At 43.6% G+C, this 17,586-nt stretch overlaps 1 protein-coding gene across 4 annotated transcripts in view; it reads left to right on the forward strand.

Annotated features, from left to right (window-relative positions):
- Positions 1–12,399: 12,399 nt before the first annotated feature.
- Positions 12,400–17,586, forward strand: part of fli1 (Fli-1 proto-oncogene, ETS transcription factor) — a 30,146-nt gene continuing 24,959 nt past the window's right edge. Inside the window, exons 1-2 of one of the 4 annotated variants that reach the window (XM_029518182.1) lie at positions 12,400–12,613; positions 14,457–14,568. In XM_029518182.1, coding sequence (XP_029374042.1) covers positions 14,503–14,568 — 66 coding nt within the window. In that variant the 5' untranslated portion in view covers positions 12,400–12,613; positions 14,457–14,502. The remainder of the gene's footprint in view (positions 12,614–14,456; positions 14,569–17,586) is intronic. The other 3 variants (XM_029518186.1, XM_029518181.1, XM_029518183.1) reach the window with 3 other exon arrangements.

Consider the following 17,586-nt stretch of genomic DNA (forward strand, 5'->3'; position numbering starts at 1 on the left):
TATCTCTCCTGGATCCGCCGTTGTCCCGCACGGTGAGCACCTTGAAGTCTGGCATCAAACCTGGTTAAAACGAACCCTTTGAGAAACCATAGCTGTCAAATCAATTTGTCTCTGGTTTGCCAGAATGCACCTGAGAAGCATCAGCCATCAGAATTTATTTACTGTAGATGACTGACTGTCCTATCACCCCCACCACACACACACACACACACACACACACACGCACAAACCTCCTGCCCCTTAACCCCAACCAGCAGCCAGTACATGTGAGACACTGATTAGAGCTGTGACAGAAACGCTGACCACTCTTCTGCGAAATGAGAAGTTCGACAGAAGATCTACATCCACCTGCTCTGATAGGAGTTTGTGATAACCAGGTTTATCTATTTGCTTATTTATCCTTATATTTGTGTATTTATTTCCACGCTGCAAGCTCTCAAGCTTTCTGCTGCGTAGCTGCCTGTATAGCATAGAGCTCTCTCTCTCTCTCTCTCTCTCTCTATCAGCTTAACACTCAACACTTGCGAGTCATCTGAAACACCTTGTGGCTCCATGATAATTCTGTGACCCCAGTGCAGCATTTGTTTGAATTAGAAAGTGCACGGTTCAAACCTCCTGACAGCCACTGCTCTTAACGGTAAATCTTAAAAGTCTCTGGGTAAGGAGGTGTGTGTGTGTGTGTGAGGGAAGAGCAGAGGGGAGGGAGGGGGTCAAGTCCAAGGTGAGAGGCGTGAAGAAGTACCATAAGGGGCTCCATGGCAGGCAGCCTGTATTTTCTCAAGACCTCGTCTGAATCCCTCTGCGTTTTGTGGGCCTCAGCACCAAGGGCCCCCGGGGGACACAGATGGGCAACACGTCGAGGGCAAAAGGCTGGAGTATGACTTATCGCCATGTGGAGAGAAAAGCACGGGGCGCGCCCCCGTGATGAGACCAAATTGAATAAGAGCAAGGATGAATGCGATCCAGATCTTCGGCCGATGCCCTGGCAATGCTGTTTCAATTAGACGGCTCACCAGTTCAAAGGCGAGGCCCCTGGATTCACTTCTGGTCCGCATGAAGCCACTATCATTACGTTGCCCCCTTTGCCTTTCACCTCCCCGTTATGGTGCCACCTTTCCGCGCTCAGAGCCTCCTCCTCTGTGCCTGACGGACTCATGTTTTGCGTTAAACAGATAGTGAACGCCCTGCCATCACCACCAGTAAAAGCTATCAATCAAAAATACCTGCGGGGGTTTATGGCCCTCACCATCACTCTCCTTGTAAAAATCTCTGAGTGTTTTTGCATCTGCGTTGATTCAGAATTTAACTGATATGAAAACGAGGCTTGAGTAATCTGTCATCCACGTGCTCTTTGTACCCCCCCCCCCCCCCCCCCAGTGTTTACAGCATTTAATACCCACTAGTCCCAGCAAAACTCTGAAATAAAGTTGTCATGACACACATGAAGTTGATCATCTCTTGAGGTAAGAAAGCCAAATGTTTGGTAGATTAAACAGAAGTTATAAAATACGGGACTGCTCTCCAGATCTTGTTTTGCCTTCACCTTGGGACATCGATGTCAAACCAGTCCTTTTTTTTTTTTTTTTTATATATATCGGTCCACCAAACCATCCTGCTGTCTGTCCTCCTCTGGTGCCTCGGTCTTGGTGAGCAGCTCCGGACTGCGAATCCTTTTGTCTCATTTTCTCATTTTGGATCTTCCAAAGATAGCGCTGACAGGTGATATTAATGGTCTTTTATTAGCATCATCCTGATTGCTGCAGATTTTGGAAGCAGGAGAAAAGGAGCAAGGAGAGAGGGGAAAAAAAAAATGAAAGAGGGAGAGAGAAAGAATATGGAAGTCCTCCGCCCACTGCTTCTCACAGGAGATCGCCTCTCTCTTTGATAGCCTGCCCAAATCTGTTCCCCCCATAGAAACTGCCCTGCAGATGTTGTTGCTGAATGCCGACTACAAAGAAGGAGCCCTTTATGAGGAGAACATCTATTTTGGGCCTCAGTGTTTCCGAGCTGTGGCGCTCAGTGAGAGAAGTACAGACCTAATCTTTCTGCCGCTGAAAACTCTGTTTTATTCCCTGCCCGTGATATTTTTAGATTAAAGCCCAGTTCTAATGAATAAAGTGAGGATGTAATATTTTATGACAGTATCAATATGCCCTCACTGCAGTGGGCTTGGGCCTGAAAAAGCCTGCGTAGCTGTTGGCATGAGCAAAGAGAGCGAGCGAGAGCGGAGGACCATGGGGAAGTAACCTCAAGAAACATGGAGATGCCTTTGTGTCAGGCCTGACAACATTCATTTAGGAGTGTTTGTGATTGCAACTCTCACCCTCACCCACAGAACCGTGACTTTGTTGCACTGTTGACTGTGAGGCAAAGGTCTTGGGGGCAATATTAGCTCTTGATATTATCTTTAATTAAAGCACCAATCCCTCAGCCAAGTTGTCCAAACACTCCTAAATAGGCTCTGTAAATCAGACAAACATCCTCAATATTTGATGGGTCGAGAGTGCGCACTATGGCCTCCAGATGGTTTGAGTTTCTTAAGCGTTTCACGAGGGATGGTACGGGACAGTGATCTTCTGTTAGAGTATGCCTCTCGACAGAGCGAGTTCTTCCAAATGACACGCTGAGTCGTTGGATTCCTGCCGAGGTCGCTCTCTCTTTCCGTTTCTGTGCTCAGTCTCCTCTGTGTGTGGGTTTCTCTGTAGGTTATATGTGCGCGCTTAATACTGTAACGTTTATTTTTTCTGCTCTACAAATGACATACCCACAACTACCTCAGTCTACAGGCAAAAGTAACACTGCACATGCTGCATAATGGTTATTCAGAACGCAAGGACAGCACATGGTACCGATCATGCATTTGCATGTATTTTACATCATACTTCAAAAGCTCAGATAGTAAGCGTCCCTTTCAAAGCCTTTACCATTCATTCATCTTCTACCACTTATCCGTTTCCAGGTCGCTGGGGGTCCTGGAGCCAATCCCAGCTCACATTGGGCGAGGGAGGGGTCACCCTGGACAGGTCCATCACAGGGCCAACACACAGAGACAGACAGAGACCAACAACCACTCAGACCTAAGGATCAACCTAAACATGATGTCTTTGGACGGTGGGAGGAAACCCACACAGGCACGAGGAGAACATGGAAACGAAAACAGAACTTGCAATCTTCTTGTTGTGGGGCGATTTAATTAAACATATAGTTAATGTTATTGTGTGTAGTGTCACACCCATACACTGACTTTGGCAACTTAAAAAATGTGTGTAAAAAAGATGAAAGGAAAGACCAGGCTGGTGATGAGTCCAACATGGTCTGCTTGATAAGCTGCTGGCGAGGCGCCAGAATACACCCCCCAATGCACACAAACACACAAACACCCCACCCAGTGTCTAGTCTGACCCCCCCCCCCCTTGCATCCCATACACACACACCGCCACCATCACAACTCCAGTGGCGTCTCCAGCTCAGTATTCCTCTCCATTTAGTGTCCCAGAACAAGATGCTTGTCATGTAATTAGCAGAGGAGGTTTTCTGAATGCTTGTGTAACATCCACTCTCATTAGAGACATAAAAGAAGGCTGCAGCGAGAAAACAGAGGTGGAGACACAGGCACATAGACGGCAGAGCGATCAGACAGACAGATGAGGTGAGAGAAAGAAAGAGGGATAGAGAGAACATGCCAGGAGACTCAGGAAAAAGTGTGGAGCATGAGGAGAAAAACTGAAACTTATATGACGAGGTTGTTCTGCACCAACCAATGGCGTGAGTGGGCAAACATTATAATGACGGACCTCAGTCTACTGGTATTCTTGTTAATATTCATAAATTCTTGCAGAGCAATCAAATTTAAATGCGATGTGTGCGAAGAGAGACATATAATATGATACTTGAACTCAGTGCCCCAATGTTTTTCAAGAGTTGTTCCACGTTCAAAGTCTTTTGCTCGCCTTACAGATTGTGGGGGTGGATATCTCCTCTGAAGAGTTACAGATGATATCTTCTTTTATCTGTCTTCACAGTTTTGACCTATCAAAACACATCCTGGAATAATTACAAGATTGCTAATCTGGCGTGAGGTATTTACGGACGCCTCTCTGAGTTAGCCTGTAGATTTCGAATATGCCGGTTGCATATTGTAGGAGAGCAGCGTCGTTACTGCCGCCACGTCCCGATTGTGTTTTCACTGATAACAAAATCAACACCGTCAGCAGCCTTGTCAGCATCGTTCAGTTCTTCCAGTCTGTGATGAGGTGTGGTTCAGGCTGCAGAGGAGGGCTTATCGGGGTGATGAGAGGGAAGAAGGAGCCACTTGTCAATATCCGGCTTTCAATGGAGTCTGTGTTGTGTCCCAGCAAGCAAGAGTCTCATTCACATCTCCTGCACCACGCCACACTTTTTCGAGAGGAGAATATCTTTTGTGCTTTGTTTTATAGCCCACACATGCGGCAGGTGGGCAGCGTACAGAGAAAAGGGCAGTAACTAAAGTGTACTTTTCCGTAATGCACAGCTTTCTTTACTTACTGTTCTGATGCATTGTGGAGCTCCACTGTTGAAACAAATGCCACGAGATATATTCATTTCACTGAAATCTAATCGAAGTTTCCGGTCTATCATCTGGGGAAGCAGAATCCTTACATTAGCTTATCTACAATAGCTTCGTACAACCTTTTTTAATACAACTTGTTTCTTTCTAAAGCGCTAACTGTAAGTCGTGCTATTGGCACTTGGCCAACATTAACAGCTCTTTACTTCACCAGTATTGGTATTGCATTAGGATGACAAGAAGTTACAGTCAAACTTCTAGGTAACAGTACTTCCTGATGGCAAACTGGATGCTAAGTGACACTCTAGGCCAATGGACCTAGCTGGGTGGTAATTTTAAAAGAAGAAAGAAGAAATATCAGCCCTCCATCTATATTTAATTCAGCTGCTATCTGAGTAACGCCACAGAAAATCACACCATTGTTTATGCTTTGTATGAATATGCTAACAGTGAACTCTTCAGAGTCAATGAAATTCATTTTTGATCTTAAATGTGTAACATGAAATAGTGCACTCCGGAAACAAGTTTGCTTCACCGCTGTGCTGAAATACATTGTTGATCTTAAATCCACGGTGGATCCGAGCTGACTGTGACAGACGGATATTTTTACTTAATATCCAGTTACATATGTTCATGTTGTTGACTTGATAATATCATTTCTTCAGGGAAACTTAATGAGAGATTTGCCACAGCCAGCTATTAGTGAGCAGTACGTCCGTTCTCCTCCAATACGGAAAATATGCACAGAAAGAGGCGCAGACAAACTGTCAATCATTCACCCAACACGACACAACGTGTCCTCAGGGAGCTGCTAAACTGGCCGGATTTAGTGAGTTTTGGTTGAGTTCATTCACATCATGTTGATACTTCCAGTCCCTGATGGACTGTGAGAAACGCAGATTGTAACTACAGGTGTCAGATAAATGCCTTGAATGTGGTAAATTTACAGTGGAATAGAAAAAAAGTCAGCAGGTGAACACGCTCCTCTGCTGCATTTGTTTAAGTTTCATTTAAAAAGAAATGCTGTTTCCAGAAGGTGAGCGTGCTTACCAAGTGAAAGTGCTTTGACAGGGAAACTCATGGGAGCCTGATTGAGGTTGCCTCTTTTCTTCTTTGACTCTCTGACACCTACTCTATATTTCTCTCCATTTTTGTCTGGCCTGTGCACGCACACAAACACACACCCAGTCAAACCCATCTCTCAGCACTGCTGTCTGGCAGGGCAGCTTCTCTTTCTTTGTTTCTCTGTAACTCTTCACTCCCATTCTCAAACTGCATATCCCATTTCCAACCGCCAGCCGACCCCACTCACCCGCACCTCGCTCAGCCCTACTCCCACTCCACTCCCACCTCTTACTGTGCAGAAATGAGGTTATTTTTAGAGCTCTCTTGACGGTTTAAGGATGTTAAGTCCACATCGTGCCATGGATTTTCAGTGAGGAAACAGGCTGTTTGCCCCCTCACTTCCATTTAATTTTCTTCCCAGCGTCCTCTCTTTCCTTCTCAAAAGCCCTTTCTCCACAACACCCCCTCGACAACACACTTTCTCTTTCTCCCCCTAGCTTCTCCCTCTCTACAGCTACCCAATTGCCAGCACACGCTCTCACCTCGCTCCTCACACCTACACAGTTCTCTTGTTTTCTCATTCTCTTTCTCGTCTTCGTTCTCTGTCTTCCTAGCAGAGGGCTTTTTTTTTCACCGCCTAAATGCAATCTGGGCCTGTCATCATTCAGACTGTTCACCCACTCTGCTGTCTGCGTATTGATGCTTTCAGTAAGGCACCTCACAATCCTGTGAGTGCTGCCTGTGATGCACAGATTAACCCCCCCCCCACCACCCCCCACCAAAAAGAATCAACCAACCAAACAAACAAACAAAAAAAAGGCAAGTATGCTCACAAAACACACTTTGAATAAACTTCCAGTCTGTAAATCTTACTCCGGTTTTGAATGAAGTTCGAAGTTTTTACCAAGTTAGAGGGATTTTTAGCTGACAACACAAATCACAGACAACATCATTTGACTTAATTGGAAACACTTCTTTGTTTGGCATGAAAAGTGGAGTTACGGTTTGAGCTTCAGAAGTACTGACACGCTGGGGACAAATATGAAAGTGAACAAACAGATGTAATAAAATGTATACAACCTTTTTGCACTGCTGAGCTCAAGGGTATGTCACACTTAAAGAAAGGTTCCTAGCCTAACGATTTTGACGTTAGCCAGTGCTGCTGTCAGTCTTGTTTCACAGCTCAACTCTGCCCTCTATCTGTAATTAACAGAAGTGCAGATACCATATGTGTTAAACTGTGACAAACCAAAAAAAAAAAAAAAAGTCTGCTTAGCTTTGAATAAAAATTCTTTGTGTGTATTTTATTTTATTTTATTTACTTTATGGGATGTTTTACCACTTTCTCCCACTTTGACAAATTATAAAAACATCTCCAAAGCTGTTTTATTTTATTTATTTATTTTTTTACACACTGTCAGGCGGAGCATTTGAGCTGGTGGTAGACTCTGCTGTCAAAGAGCTGGCACGGCCACCTACTGGCTTCTGTGCGTCTCACCAGCCGTCTCAAATAGCCCTCGCCATGTGTTAACACTTTGCTCCCCAAACACCCATGATGACAGCGTCGTTCTGTATCTTTAAGACCTGGCGAGGAATGCTGTGGTTTGCTCAGGCGTTTGGGGTAGTGCCCTCATCCACATGGTAAACACAACCCTAAAAGTGACTGTGACTCACTCTCTTTTTCGTTGTCTCTCTCCACTATCATTCTTAGATGCCTCTCTGAACTTGTCCACCCCGAGTGAGGATGTTTCTTGTGCTTGTTCTGCGGCTTTCAGTCTGCGCTATACTCTGGAGAAACAGAAAACAATGTCCTGACCTCATCTGGCTGGCACCGTGTCAGTGTGCGGCAGCGTCTGTTTCCTGTTTCACATGTTTGTTTGTGCCACAGGTGAATAAGGAGCGTGCCGTTGTCTTTGGCCTGAACAAACATCTTATCTTGCAGATGTTAAGGCTAAGAGGAAGTATCTGTATACAGTGCAGAGTCCCAAGATAAATCACAGGTACATGTGCCACTTTCTCAAACCTGTCAGACTGTTGAGTCCTACTTTAAGTTTCTTTTTCACACAGTTTCCCATCAGATGTTCTGTTGTTTATGTGTAATATCCTAGTCATCAATTACTTTGGCTAACTGACAGAAAAAAAAAATCACTTTTTCTTCATAGTGTCCCCGAGTTTGAACAAAAGGGTACCCAAGTCCCCAATGCCCCACCTCTAGCTTGAGCCAGAGAGCCCTCCAGTGGCGAGAGTTGGTATTACAGCTCCCTATGAATAGGATCAATAGTCAAGCCTCCTTTATTAGATCCAGATTTGACCGTCTGAAGGCACAGATGAATGATTTTTGTAGTCTGGTGAGCAGCCCACATCGAGTTCAGCCTGTCAGACATGTCTGGGGGGACGTGGGGGAGGAAAGGGAGACGCGGGCCTCAAAGTAAAAGCTTTGAGAATGCGGGACAGGGGTAAACCCTAAACCTGAGAGCTCAGACCAGGCTCGCAGCCTTCCAGGGAACAACACTTTTCTTATTGAGCCAGTGGGCCAGACCCAAATGAGAGGTGACAGCATATTCATTTCACTCAGTGTTTTTCTTTAAGGGCTTTTTAAAATGCTGCTGAATGATGAGCGGTCAGTGGATTTATAGTTCAGGGGATGATTTAGGCTTTCTAAATGGCACTGCTTCCCTCCTGTGCTCGCTCACCCTACTTTTTTCCACAAGAACCGTCATTTGCAGGAGCTTTATTTCAGTTTCATGTTGTTCACGTAGGGATGACTCCCCCACTGGCAAACCAGACTGATTTAAAATGTAAAGGGAGCACCTTGGATTCCCATGCCCAGTCTGGACCAGAGGCAGGGTGTGTCCGCCGTTACAACCGAACTGACAGAAGATAAATGGTCTGGGAAATGTACATACGCACGGAGAAGAGAGATTCTTTGTATTTTGTGGTGTTGTGAAGAGTAATTATATGAACATGGAATGTAGAGCCACAAAGCATAGACAGGCACACACACTGGCCCTAACACACGCTCTTTTCTTATGATAATGCGCATACCGCAGCATATTGTATGTAATGACAACATGCGTTTTGTCTCGACACCATATGTCCTTATCCAAACATCCAGTCTCCTGAGCACTCATCTCAGCATTACACCCTGAAGCAAGAATACCAAGACTGAACAGATACAGTCACAGAGTGGACATATCAGCAGTTTGCTCCGGACCTGATGAGTGGCAACACATCAGAGGTGCTGGGAGGTCGTAAATTTATAGGGATGCTATTACCTTCATAAATGCTTGCCTCATAAAATGACTGGCTTGCTTTAATTTAATACTTCCCCTTTCTAATTATCACTGCACACACAAGTGGGCTGCTGTCTGCACCCTGCATTGTATAAACGACTTCAAATAGACAGACGGGGTGTGAGTTATGATCCTTTTTTTTTTGGGGGGGGGTGATTGTTTGTTCAGTTCAGTGTCTTGATGTTAGACTGACATTACAAGCATGATTTCGAATCACTTTCAAAACCAACCCAAGCTTTAGTTTTGACGTTTGCTGCAGTTTGTTTTACGTCGATGTCAGCGTTCAGACAGCATGAACAGGTTAAGGACTTAGTCCAGGAGCTGCAGTTGTCGAAGTTTAACGTTGGAACAAGGAAATCTACATCTACTGCTTCACCAGCAGGCCTCTCCTAAATCTTTTCAAGGTGTTATTCAATACACGAAAAGCATTTCTTGAAAATATTAAGAAAGTGAAGACTTCTACTGTTTTGAGTGTGTGCCCTGCACTTACTGTTGTCTGGCCCATGACTGTCTGAAAGCTTGCATGAAAAGATTTGATATTCTGCCCTGCCTTCCCTGGTGCCACACTGCCATTTTTCCTCTCCCTGAGGAGTGAAAAGAAAGAAAAAGAAAAGGGGGTTGGAATGAGACTGATATCCATCTTCAGATCATCTCTCAGTAGCCCCTTCAACTAAATAAATAACTCATTACAGTTCAGAGTGAGGAGCTTCATTTACTCTAGGCGATGTAATCACAGATGTCTGTAGGTTGCCCACATCATCTCAAATACAAGTGCTTTTGGTGGGATCCCAAGAGAAGGAACTCTGAAATGTTAACATACCAGTGAAGAAAGACTGGCAGTGGACTGCATATGGGAAACTGTTGATGGTAGATTGTTTGGCCGGAGTGCAAAATGGGATTAAGTCTTCTTATTAAAGCACAAGGGGATATTCTGTTTGCAACCATAGTAATGAATATATGCAAGATAAACATTAGAGACCGTCGAGACTGTCAGGAGTCTTGTTTGAGCTCTCCTCAAGAGGCTCGATCACCTCACACATTCCTCATGTAATGTCATTACCATAGCAAAGCACAAAAACAAGAGGTCCTAGATGGAGCAAGATTTGATGAAACAACCAGACAGAGGATTTGAAGGATTTTCAAATATATTCAGCTTTGTTCAGCTCCTTCACCAACACATGTGAGGGTTGTTACAAAGCAAGCAGTGTCAGAAGATTGCAGTCACAAATAGAGCAGATCGATTCAGCAACCTCTCATATGACACGATGCCGTTTTACTGTCATCTGAGGTCAGTTAAAGGAATGAATCAATGCAGTGTAGAAGGACAGGGCGGCAGAAGTCAATTTGAACGTGACTGTTCTGTCCCGTCGTTGTGTTTTCAGTGCTGATGATTCCAGATTTAACTTCAAATGTTTTCAAAATGCCAACAAACTCGACAGAGAGTCCCAACAAAAGGTGTTTTAGGTTCAATTTGAACAGCTTGATAGAGTGATATCGGCCTTTCTTAATACTTCATCAACATTAACACAAAATCCCATGCTTTTTTTTTTTGGTTTTGTTTTGTTTTTTTTTTTTGCTTTTTGAGAATTTAATAGTTGCTGTTCAAATGTGTTAGAAAACTTCTTCTACTGTATCCTGAGGAAGGCAAAACAGCGGGCGCTTGAATGCCGTTTTTCAGTAAAACGGATGTTGGGATTTCCGTCCATTGTTTTGTGCTGGGAACACTATTATCAATGTTGTTGTTCTTAATCATTGCATTAGGAAACGGTGCAACAAACAGAAGGTCTAGCCGGTGATGAAAGATGACCTTTTTACCAGATGACCCCCCAACAGCACCAACACTTTTTAATTTCTTTTTTTAAATCAATGAAACCAGTCAGAAAACTGTGACATCCAAGCGTAAGAGCCAAATGGCTCAGGTCGGGTTATTCTGTTGCCTTGTTATTTTTGCTCTTTGTATATGTTGAAACGTGCTGATGTTATGGTTATTCTCCATTATTTGCTGTCAAGTGTATTTACACGGTTGCACTTTACGGCAGGTGATTATGTCGTAAAACCGGTGTTGGTCCTTTTGGGTCAGGCAGAGCCGGTCGGCGGTGACCGGGGCGGAATTTGGATCAAAATTACTTTTAGACCGTGTGAAATGTGAAGGATTTAACACGTGTTGAACATCGAGTCGGTAATGGACCAAGTCGAGGGGTAAAAATGAAATGAAATGAAATCAGGTAATACAAAGTGTCTGAATGTCAGTGGGCGACTTTGGCTTGTCACAGTAAGTTTGAATGAAACAAAACCGGTCTGCACTCTGAGCTGCTTTTATTTTTCTTTGTTTTATTTAATAAGCGACTAATTTGCTCAAAAGAGACTATCGTTATTGAAATTCTCTTCACAATAAATCAACCAGAAAGTGGAATAATTACATCACCGTTTGGCACCATGCAGTCCATTATATGTTGTCAAATAATCGGCACTAAGAATAAAATGTGTTTTTTTTTTTTATTCTTCGCCCATAACAGATGCATGTTGCAATGATCACATAAAAAAAACAGGTCCAATTTAATTTACAGCAGATTAGCCGACCATGTTTTGTCTCATAGGCTCCGTAATGTTAATAAAAATACAAAATAAAAGAAGTTACAGGCGACTTCTCTGTTTGACTCTGGTTGGCCTGCGTGAAATAGCGACCTTGATGAGGCTATAAAATGGCATGGTTGGGCGACTTTCCTCGCCGTGAATTGCCCCACATCCTTTGGTGGGACTCTTTGGTCGAAGCTGAGGCCAAGCAGAGTGAAGGAAATGAAGTTAGTGAAGTGAGTGGGGTCAACTGGGCAGGAAAAGACAAACCCGCTGCGGAGGAACTCGTGTTGCTGTTGTATTCCTCCGGGAGCAGGAACATGAGTCCCGTCCATTACCGACCATTCATCTGAACCTCAATCTTTGCATCAGAGCTCATATCTGTGAGGTTTTTTTTTTTTTAAACTGGAGGTTTAGAAAGGTGACGACACAGAGGCTGTGTGATCATCCAGAAACACATCTCACTTTTTTAAGTTTGCTCGGTTTTGTCTCACATTTTAGGATAATTTGTTGTTAAATCACTGAGCTTAGATTCAGCATGAATACATATTGTCCACCATTTAATGTGCAAAAGGGGACATAAACTACGATCTGTTTGTTTTTTTTAATTATTATTATTATTTTTATTTGTGTTTGTCCGTTGCATTTTTTTTCTTGCAGGGATGCTTGTTGTGTGTCTGAAGTTGTCTGCCTGTTCACACAGCAGCTCACCTCAGACGCGCCTCTGCTGCTGGGACGCATCACAGAACAGATGAAATAAATAAAACAAGCACAAACAGAAAGAGAAACATTCATATCCACTGCATATTTATCCACACGTTTTCTGCAGCAGAAGACTTTGTAAAGCAGATTTATGACGCTCTTTCTCTCTCTGCTTTTCCCTTATTTCATGGTTCAGTGGCCTCACACGGCAGGCGAGGGGAGGTTTTCTCTCGCTGCTCATTGGTCGCGGCTCTCTCCGTCTCACCAACATTTCCATTCATGCACCCGGCGCTCCTTTTCAGCCCCTTTCAAAATAACTCACTGTCATCATAATCGGGAAAACGGCTTTGCCTGGACGGGACTAATTATTCAGAGTCGGAGGAGGAGTGAGCCGATCGAAAGCGATCAAGCCACCGACGCAGTTAAACGGCAGGTGAGTGAAAAAATACACTTAGATTTTAATTTTTTTTATTTTTTAGATTTGATTTTGTTTCTTTATTCTGCGTTTGCTGCACAACCGTGTGCGGCAAATCGTCTCCGCTCGTTTCATTTCTTGTTTGAAGAAAAAAAAATAGATATATATATATATTTAAAAAGTGCCTGAACTCACTTTTTCTTTGAAAAGTAATGGACGCTGAAGAAATTAGTGCAAAAGGCAAAACACTCCTGCAGCTTCCATCTCAAAATATCGACAGTATGTTTCACTCTTATGGCGATGAGACGCGTAATTAGAAGTTTCACCTTATTCGACATTTGAGTTCAGTCTGACTTTTGCAATCGAAAAACAGCACTGAGCTCCTGCCAGATCTAGTCGTGTGCAAGTCTCACTTTTTTTTAAGGGGGGAGTCTATGGGTTAAAAAAAAAAAGGCTTGGGGGGGGGCGGAATGCGTATTAGTTGAAAATCAGTTGGCCCTCGTTTATGATGGATAACAGCAAGGTAAGATGCTTAAAATGTAACACTAGAGGGGTCCCGGCCCACGGGGCTGTCTCGGAGGAAGGTTCACGCCGTTATTCACCAGTCCTCCTCTGCCTAATTGGCTGCAGATGCGGTATCCTATGCTCTTTTTACCGCGTAGAAATTGGATGCATTTGGGGAACTTTATGAGGCGAGCCCTGCGTTTGCCTGCAGGAGCTGAGGAGACAAAAAAAAAAAAACAAAAAAAAACAAAAAACGGTCCCTTACAACTATTTGAACCGTGCCACGTTCATGTGTTACCCTCCTGCGCCCCCCCCACCACCCCCATCTCACCCACCCAACCCCTCTTTTGCTTTGGCTAATTTATCATGAGGCAGGAATTCAATGGAAAAAAAAAAAAAAAAAACTTTTGCAGAAACGTGAAATTGCGCAGTAAAAAAAAAAAAAAAGAAAGAAATTGAGGTGTTATTAAACTTCTAATCGTGTGCAGTAAAGTGTAAGTAGTTTTTTTTTTTTTTTTTGTTAAATTTTCCTTTCAGGTATTGGCTTATGATCACAAGGCTTCTGTGATCTGCATATCCACCACTAATTGTTCTGAAATGATTGCATATGTGTAATCCTGACAGGTGAAGGCAAACGGGCCCACTGAACAGAAGAAAGATGTCCCATAGGCCTTGTTTAGATGGGTTGGACTTTAATGGTGCGTCCTGGACGCCATTGTTGAGGTCCATATGCGTTAATTTGCTTTATCACACAGTCCATATAACAGTCGTTTGTGATGGTATATGCCACTGCCTTTCCTAATAATTGCGCAGGGAGGGTAGGGCTAAAGACACCGTCCTCTAAGTGCCCTTTCACCCTAGACTTTGTAAGCTGCACTTATTAAAGCGAAAAGTGTTTCAATATGTGGTAAGCTTTAGGGGGAAAACGTGATGGGGGTTGGGATGAGGCCCTCTTTTTCTTCCTGCTGCCCAGCTCCCATTGGGCGACTCGGAGCACTTCATTTGTGTTACCAGTGTTTTCAGTGGTGCAGTTTCCATTTGTTGGTGTTTTTTAAATGTATGGGCAGCTGTAATTAAAACCTGCCCATATCTAATACCGCTGACCACTGCTGAGAGAAGTGTAGAAAAGAAACAACACTGAATGAATGAAGGCATTATGTGTGCAGTTGCACATACAGGGGGCCATTAAGCAAATCTGACTCTTTGACTCCCTCTCTATTTTTGTGGAAATGGTAACCCCTGAGTGCCCCGATGTGGAGGTTCACAAAAACAACTAATGGTAATAATGACGATAAATAATAAGAAGAAAGGAAACTTATTAAATAATGATTGATTGGATGTGTGTTGTTTTTCTCAGGGCCCACTGGACACTGAGCACCCTTGGGCCTGTCTGTCAAGTAGACATGTTTCAAACTGTCCCTGACACGTCGTCTTACGTCAAGGTAAGACACCACCGTCTCTTCGATCAGGTAATGTTGGGGGGGACAAAGTGGGGTCGTTTCCTTTCTTATGACTAAGCATGTGTAACCACACCCCCTGTAATAATATTATCTATGCAATGCAAGAGAAAAAAAAAGACTTAGCAATTAGAATCAAGCCTTTAGACTGCATTTTGTCCTGATTTCGTGTGAATAGAATTAAAAAAAGAAAAAAAAAGGTTTCCAACATGAAATAAGTTTAACACCTGCAGCTTCACCATTGTGCACATGTATCTGACCTGTTCCATGTGACTGGTTATTTCTCTCTGTGCTTGAAAATGTCTGCATGCTGGCTCTCCTGTCATCCATCCAATATCGATTTGATTGTCTCTCTTTGGTTTTTTTTATTGAAAATGTGCTGCTGTAATGGCTCATTATGATCGCTTCTTGACGTCATGAATCTCTCTCTCTCTCTCTCCCTCTCTCTCTCTGCCACAGTCCTGAGAATGTAAATAAAGCAAACTGCGCACATCTGGTTTTCACATAAAAAAAAAAAAAAAACTGCTATCGTGCCACATATGGCGCAGACTCTGCGTTTCTGCTACATTTCTGAGGCGCTCCGAGCATCAAGCCTTTCTTTTTGATATAAAACCATGTATGACCCCGCTCACTGAGGCCCAACAACACGGTGTTCACCGCGCACTTTGCCTGCGGTTGTCTCTGTGAGTCCTGGCTTCTTGCGTGACCACGTTTGCATCACATCATAATAATACACCGAGGGTGACTGCGTGGATTGTACCTCATTAAAACGAGCCATTATGCTGTGGCCAGCTCCGTGATATCTCCATAATCAACATTTTTTTCCCCTCCAAGGGCGACTTACTAATGTTTTGAAGACTTATTCCCCTTTTGAATAAGGGCTCTTTTCATCCAGGCGCAGCGTTTGTGCCCCAGCGCAGAAACGCAGTTTGGGCCGCAGAACAATTCCTGATTTGTTTGTGAGGGAGTTGAATGGAGAGGAATGAATATGCTTTTAAAATGAGTCTCCCCGTTCCCTAAAATAAAGAATACAGGAGGCCAGTGAAGGAGGGAAAGAAGTTTGGGGGGGGGGGGGGGGCTGAGTTAACTTCCAAATTTACCGTACTGGCATCTCGTAGTTTCTTTGATTTGCTGTGAAAATGCAATGCAGGCAGCCGAGATTGTTTGTTCTGATTCAAATAATGCAAGGCCCATTTATTTTATTCTTTTTTTCTTTATTCTGTCCTGAATCCGGGCTGGCGTGTATTTCTTCTTCTTCTTTTTTTTTTTTTTTTTTTTTTTTTTTGCGTGCAAGTGCTGCATTCACTTACTCACCCACATTCAGGGAGATATTGGTCAGAATGTGGCACGCCTCAATACAAAATTTAAAAGAAATATCCCTCATTCAAGCGAATCCACGGCCCAGCATTTGGTTTTGTTTGGTTAAGGCCAGGCGAGACTGGAACTCTCCAATAAAAATAAATCTCAAATTAATTATGGCCTGGAGCTAGGGGCCAGACAGTTCGTACTTATATGCGTTGCAGACTCCACTCTTTTTGCCTTCAGTATTTTGACTTGGGCTGTCTTTTAGCCCGAGAGAAGGAATGATTTGAATAAAAGTCTGCAGTCTAATAAACAGCAACTTTACCAGGCTCACATGAAACTGGAGTATTTGTTCATTGAAATAACAGTCTGCCAAAAAACTTTCTCACAACAGCCAGAAAATAATAATAATAAAACAAAAACATCCAAATACACGGCTGGTTTAATATGTGTTATGCAAAGACAAAAACAATTTGTTTGAAAATAATAATAATAATTTATTTGTAATAAATTCACATGCATGAGCAGAACTTACTTTGCACCCTGTGCAGAAAAAGCAGCTACCTTAAATCACCCCCCCCAGTTTATTCCCCTTTATATCTCCCCTTCGACAGACTGTTTTCACTTGTTGAGCCTGTGTGACAAATAAAAGCTGAAGTGCCCACTTTTTTTTTCTCTTCTGTTTGACCTATAACTCCATATACTCTAAATCTCAGTAGCTCTTCATATATGTTAGAGAAGTAAGGATGGAGCCAACAATTGAAAGGCTGCTGAACATAAACCCTCCATAGTGTCCGCCCACCTCTGGCTTGTTGCCCCAGCGGAGAGACAGAGGAGCTACTGGCTCGTGGTGTAAGGCAGAAATGTCTGGCTGTCTAGCTCCAGCGTCAAGCCAGATGTTCTGTGGTTCACTGTGTAAACCAACTTGCATCTGTTTATTGGCCTTCCAAAATGTTTGTTACCACTGTATTCATTATGGTCTTGGTAGGTCCTGGACCCCCCCCCCCCCCCCCCCCACCTCCCCAATCAGCTTTATGACTGGGGGTGACAGGTATTTGAATACAGAGAGGGAGGTAATGCTGTCTGATGGTTTAGTGTAATTTGAAAAGCATCCTGTAAATTCCATAATATTACATTGTAGCTATTTACACAGTGTAAAGTGATCCTGCCCCCGCAGTGGGGTGGAGGGTAAACCAGGCTTGTTTATTAATGGGACTGATGACATAAATCAAAAGAAGCACATCAGCGTGTGAGTGTGGGGCATTTTCAGATATGGCTTTTGTGATAGTGCTAATAAAGCTTTGGATGGGGAATCGCGATCTGAAGGTCAAAGCTCAAGCACCTCTTTCATTTTTCACTTCATCAATGGCCTCCTCACAATAAAACGACTATGCTGAACCCACAAACAAAGGAATGTAGAAAAAGAAAGACGAAACCAAAGCAGTCACCGAAGAGTTAAACAAGGTGTCTCCCTTAATTACACTAGTCTGAACTGGCCTCAGGCAGGAGAAGCCTTGACCCTTAGCAGGATCCAGATGTGGTTGTCCCAAGGGTGGGGGCCCACAGCTCCACCAGACCCCCGAGTCGAAAGCAGACAGGCCGGCCCTGCTGTCAGTCGTCACGGCGGCACAGGCCGCTCCCCAAGGCAACAACCCCATCACTGCAAAAAATATTCATCATGATTTCAGCTCCATCATATCAGGCCTGTGTTGTTAAACACTATAAAAA

Source organism: Echeneis naucrates, chromosome 13, assembly GCF_900963305.1.
Source record: "Echeneis naucrates chromosome 13, fEcheNa1.1, whole genome shotgun sequence".
NCBI lineage: Eukaryota > Metazoa > Chordata > Actinopteri > Carangiformes > Echeneidae > Echeneis > Echeneis naucrates.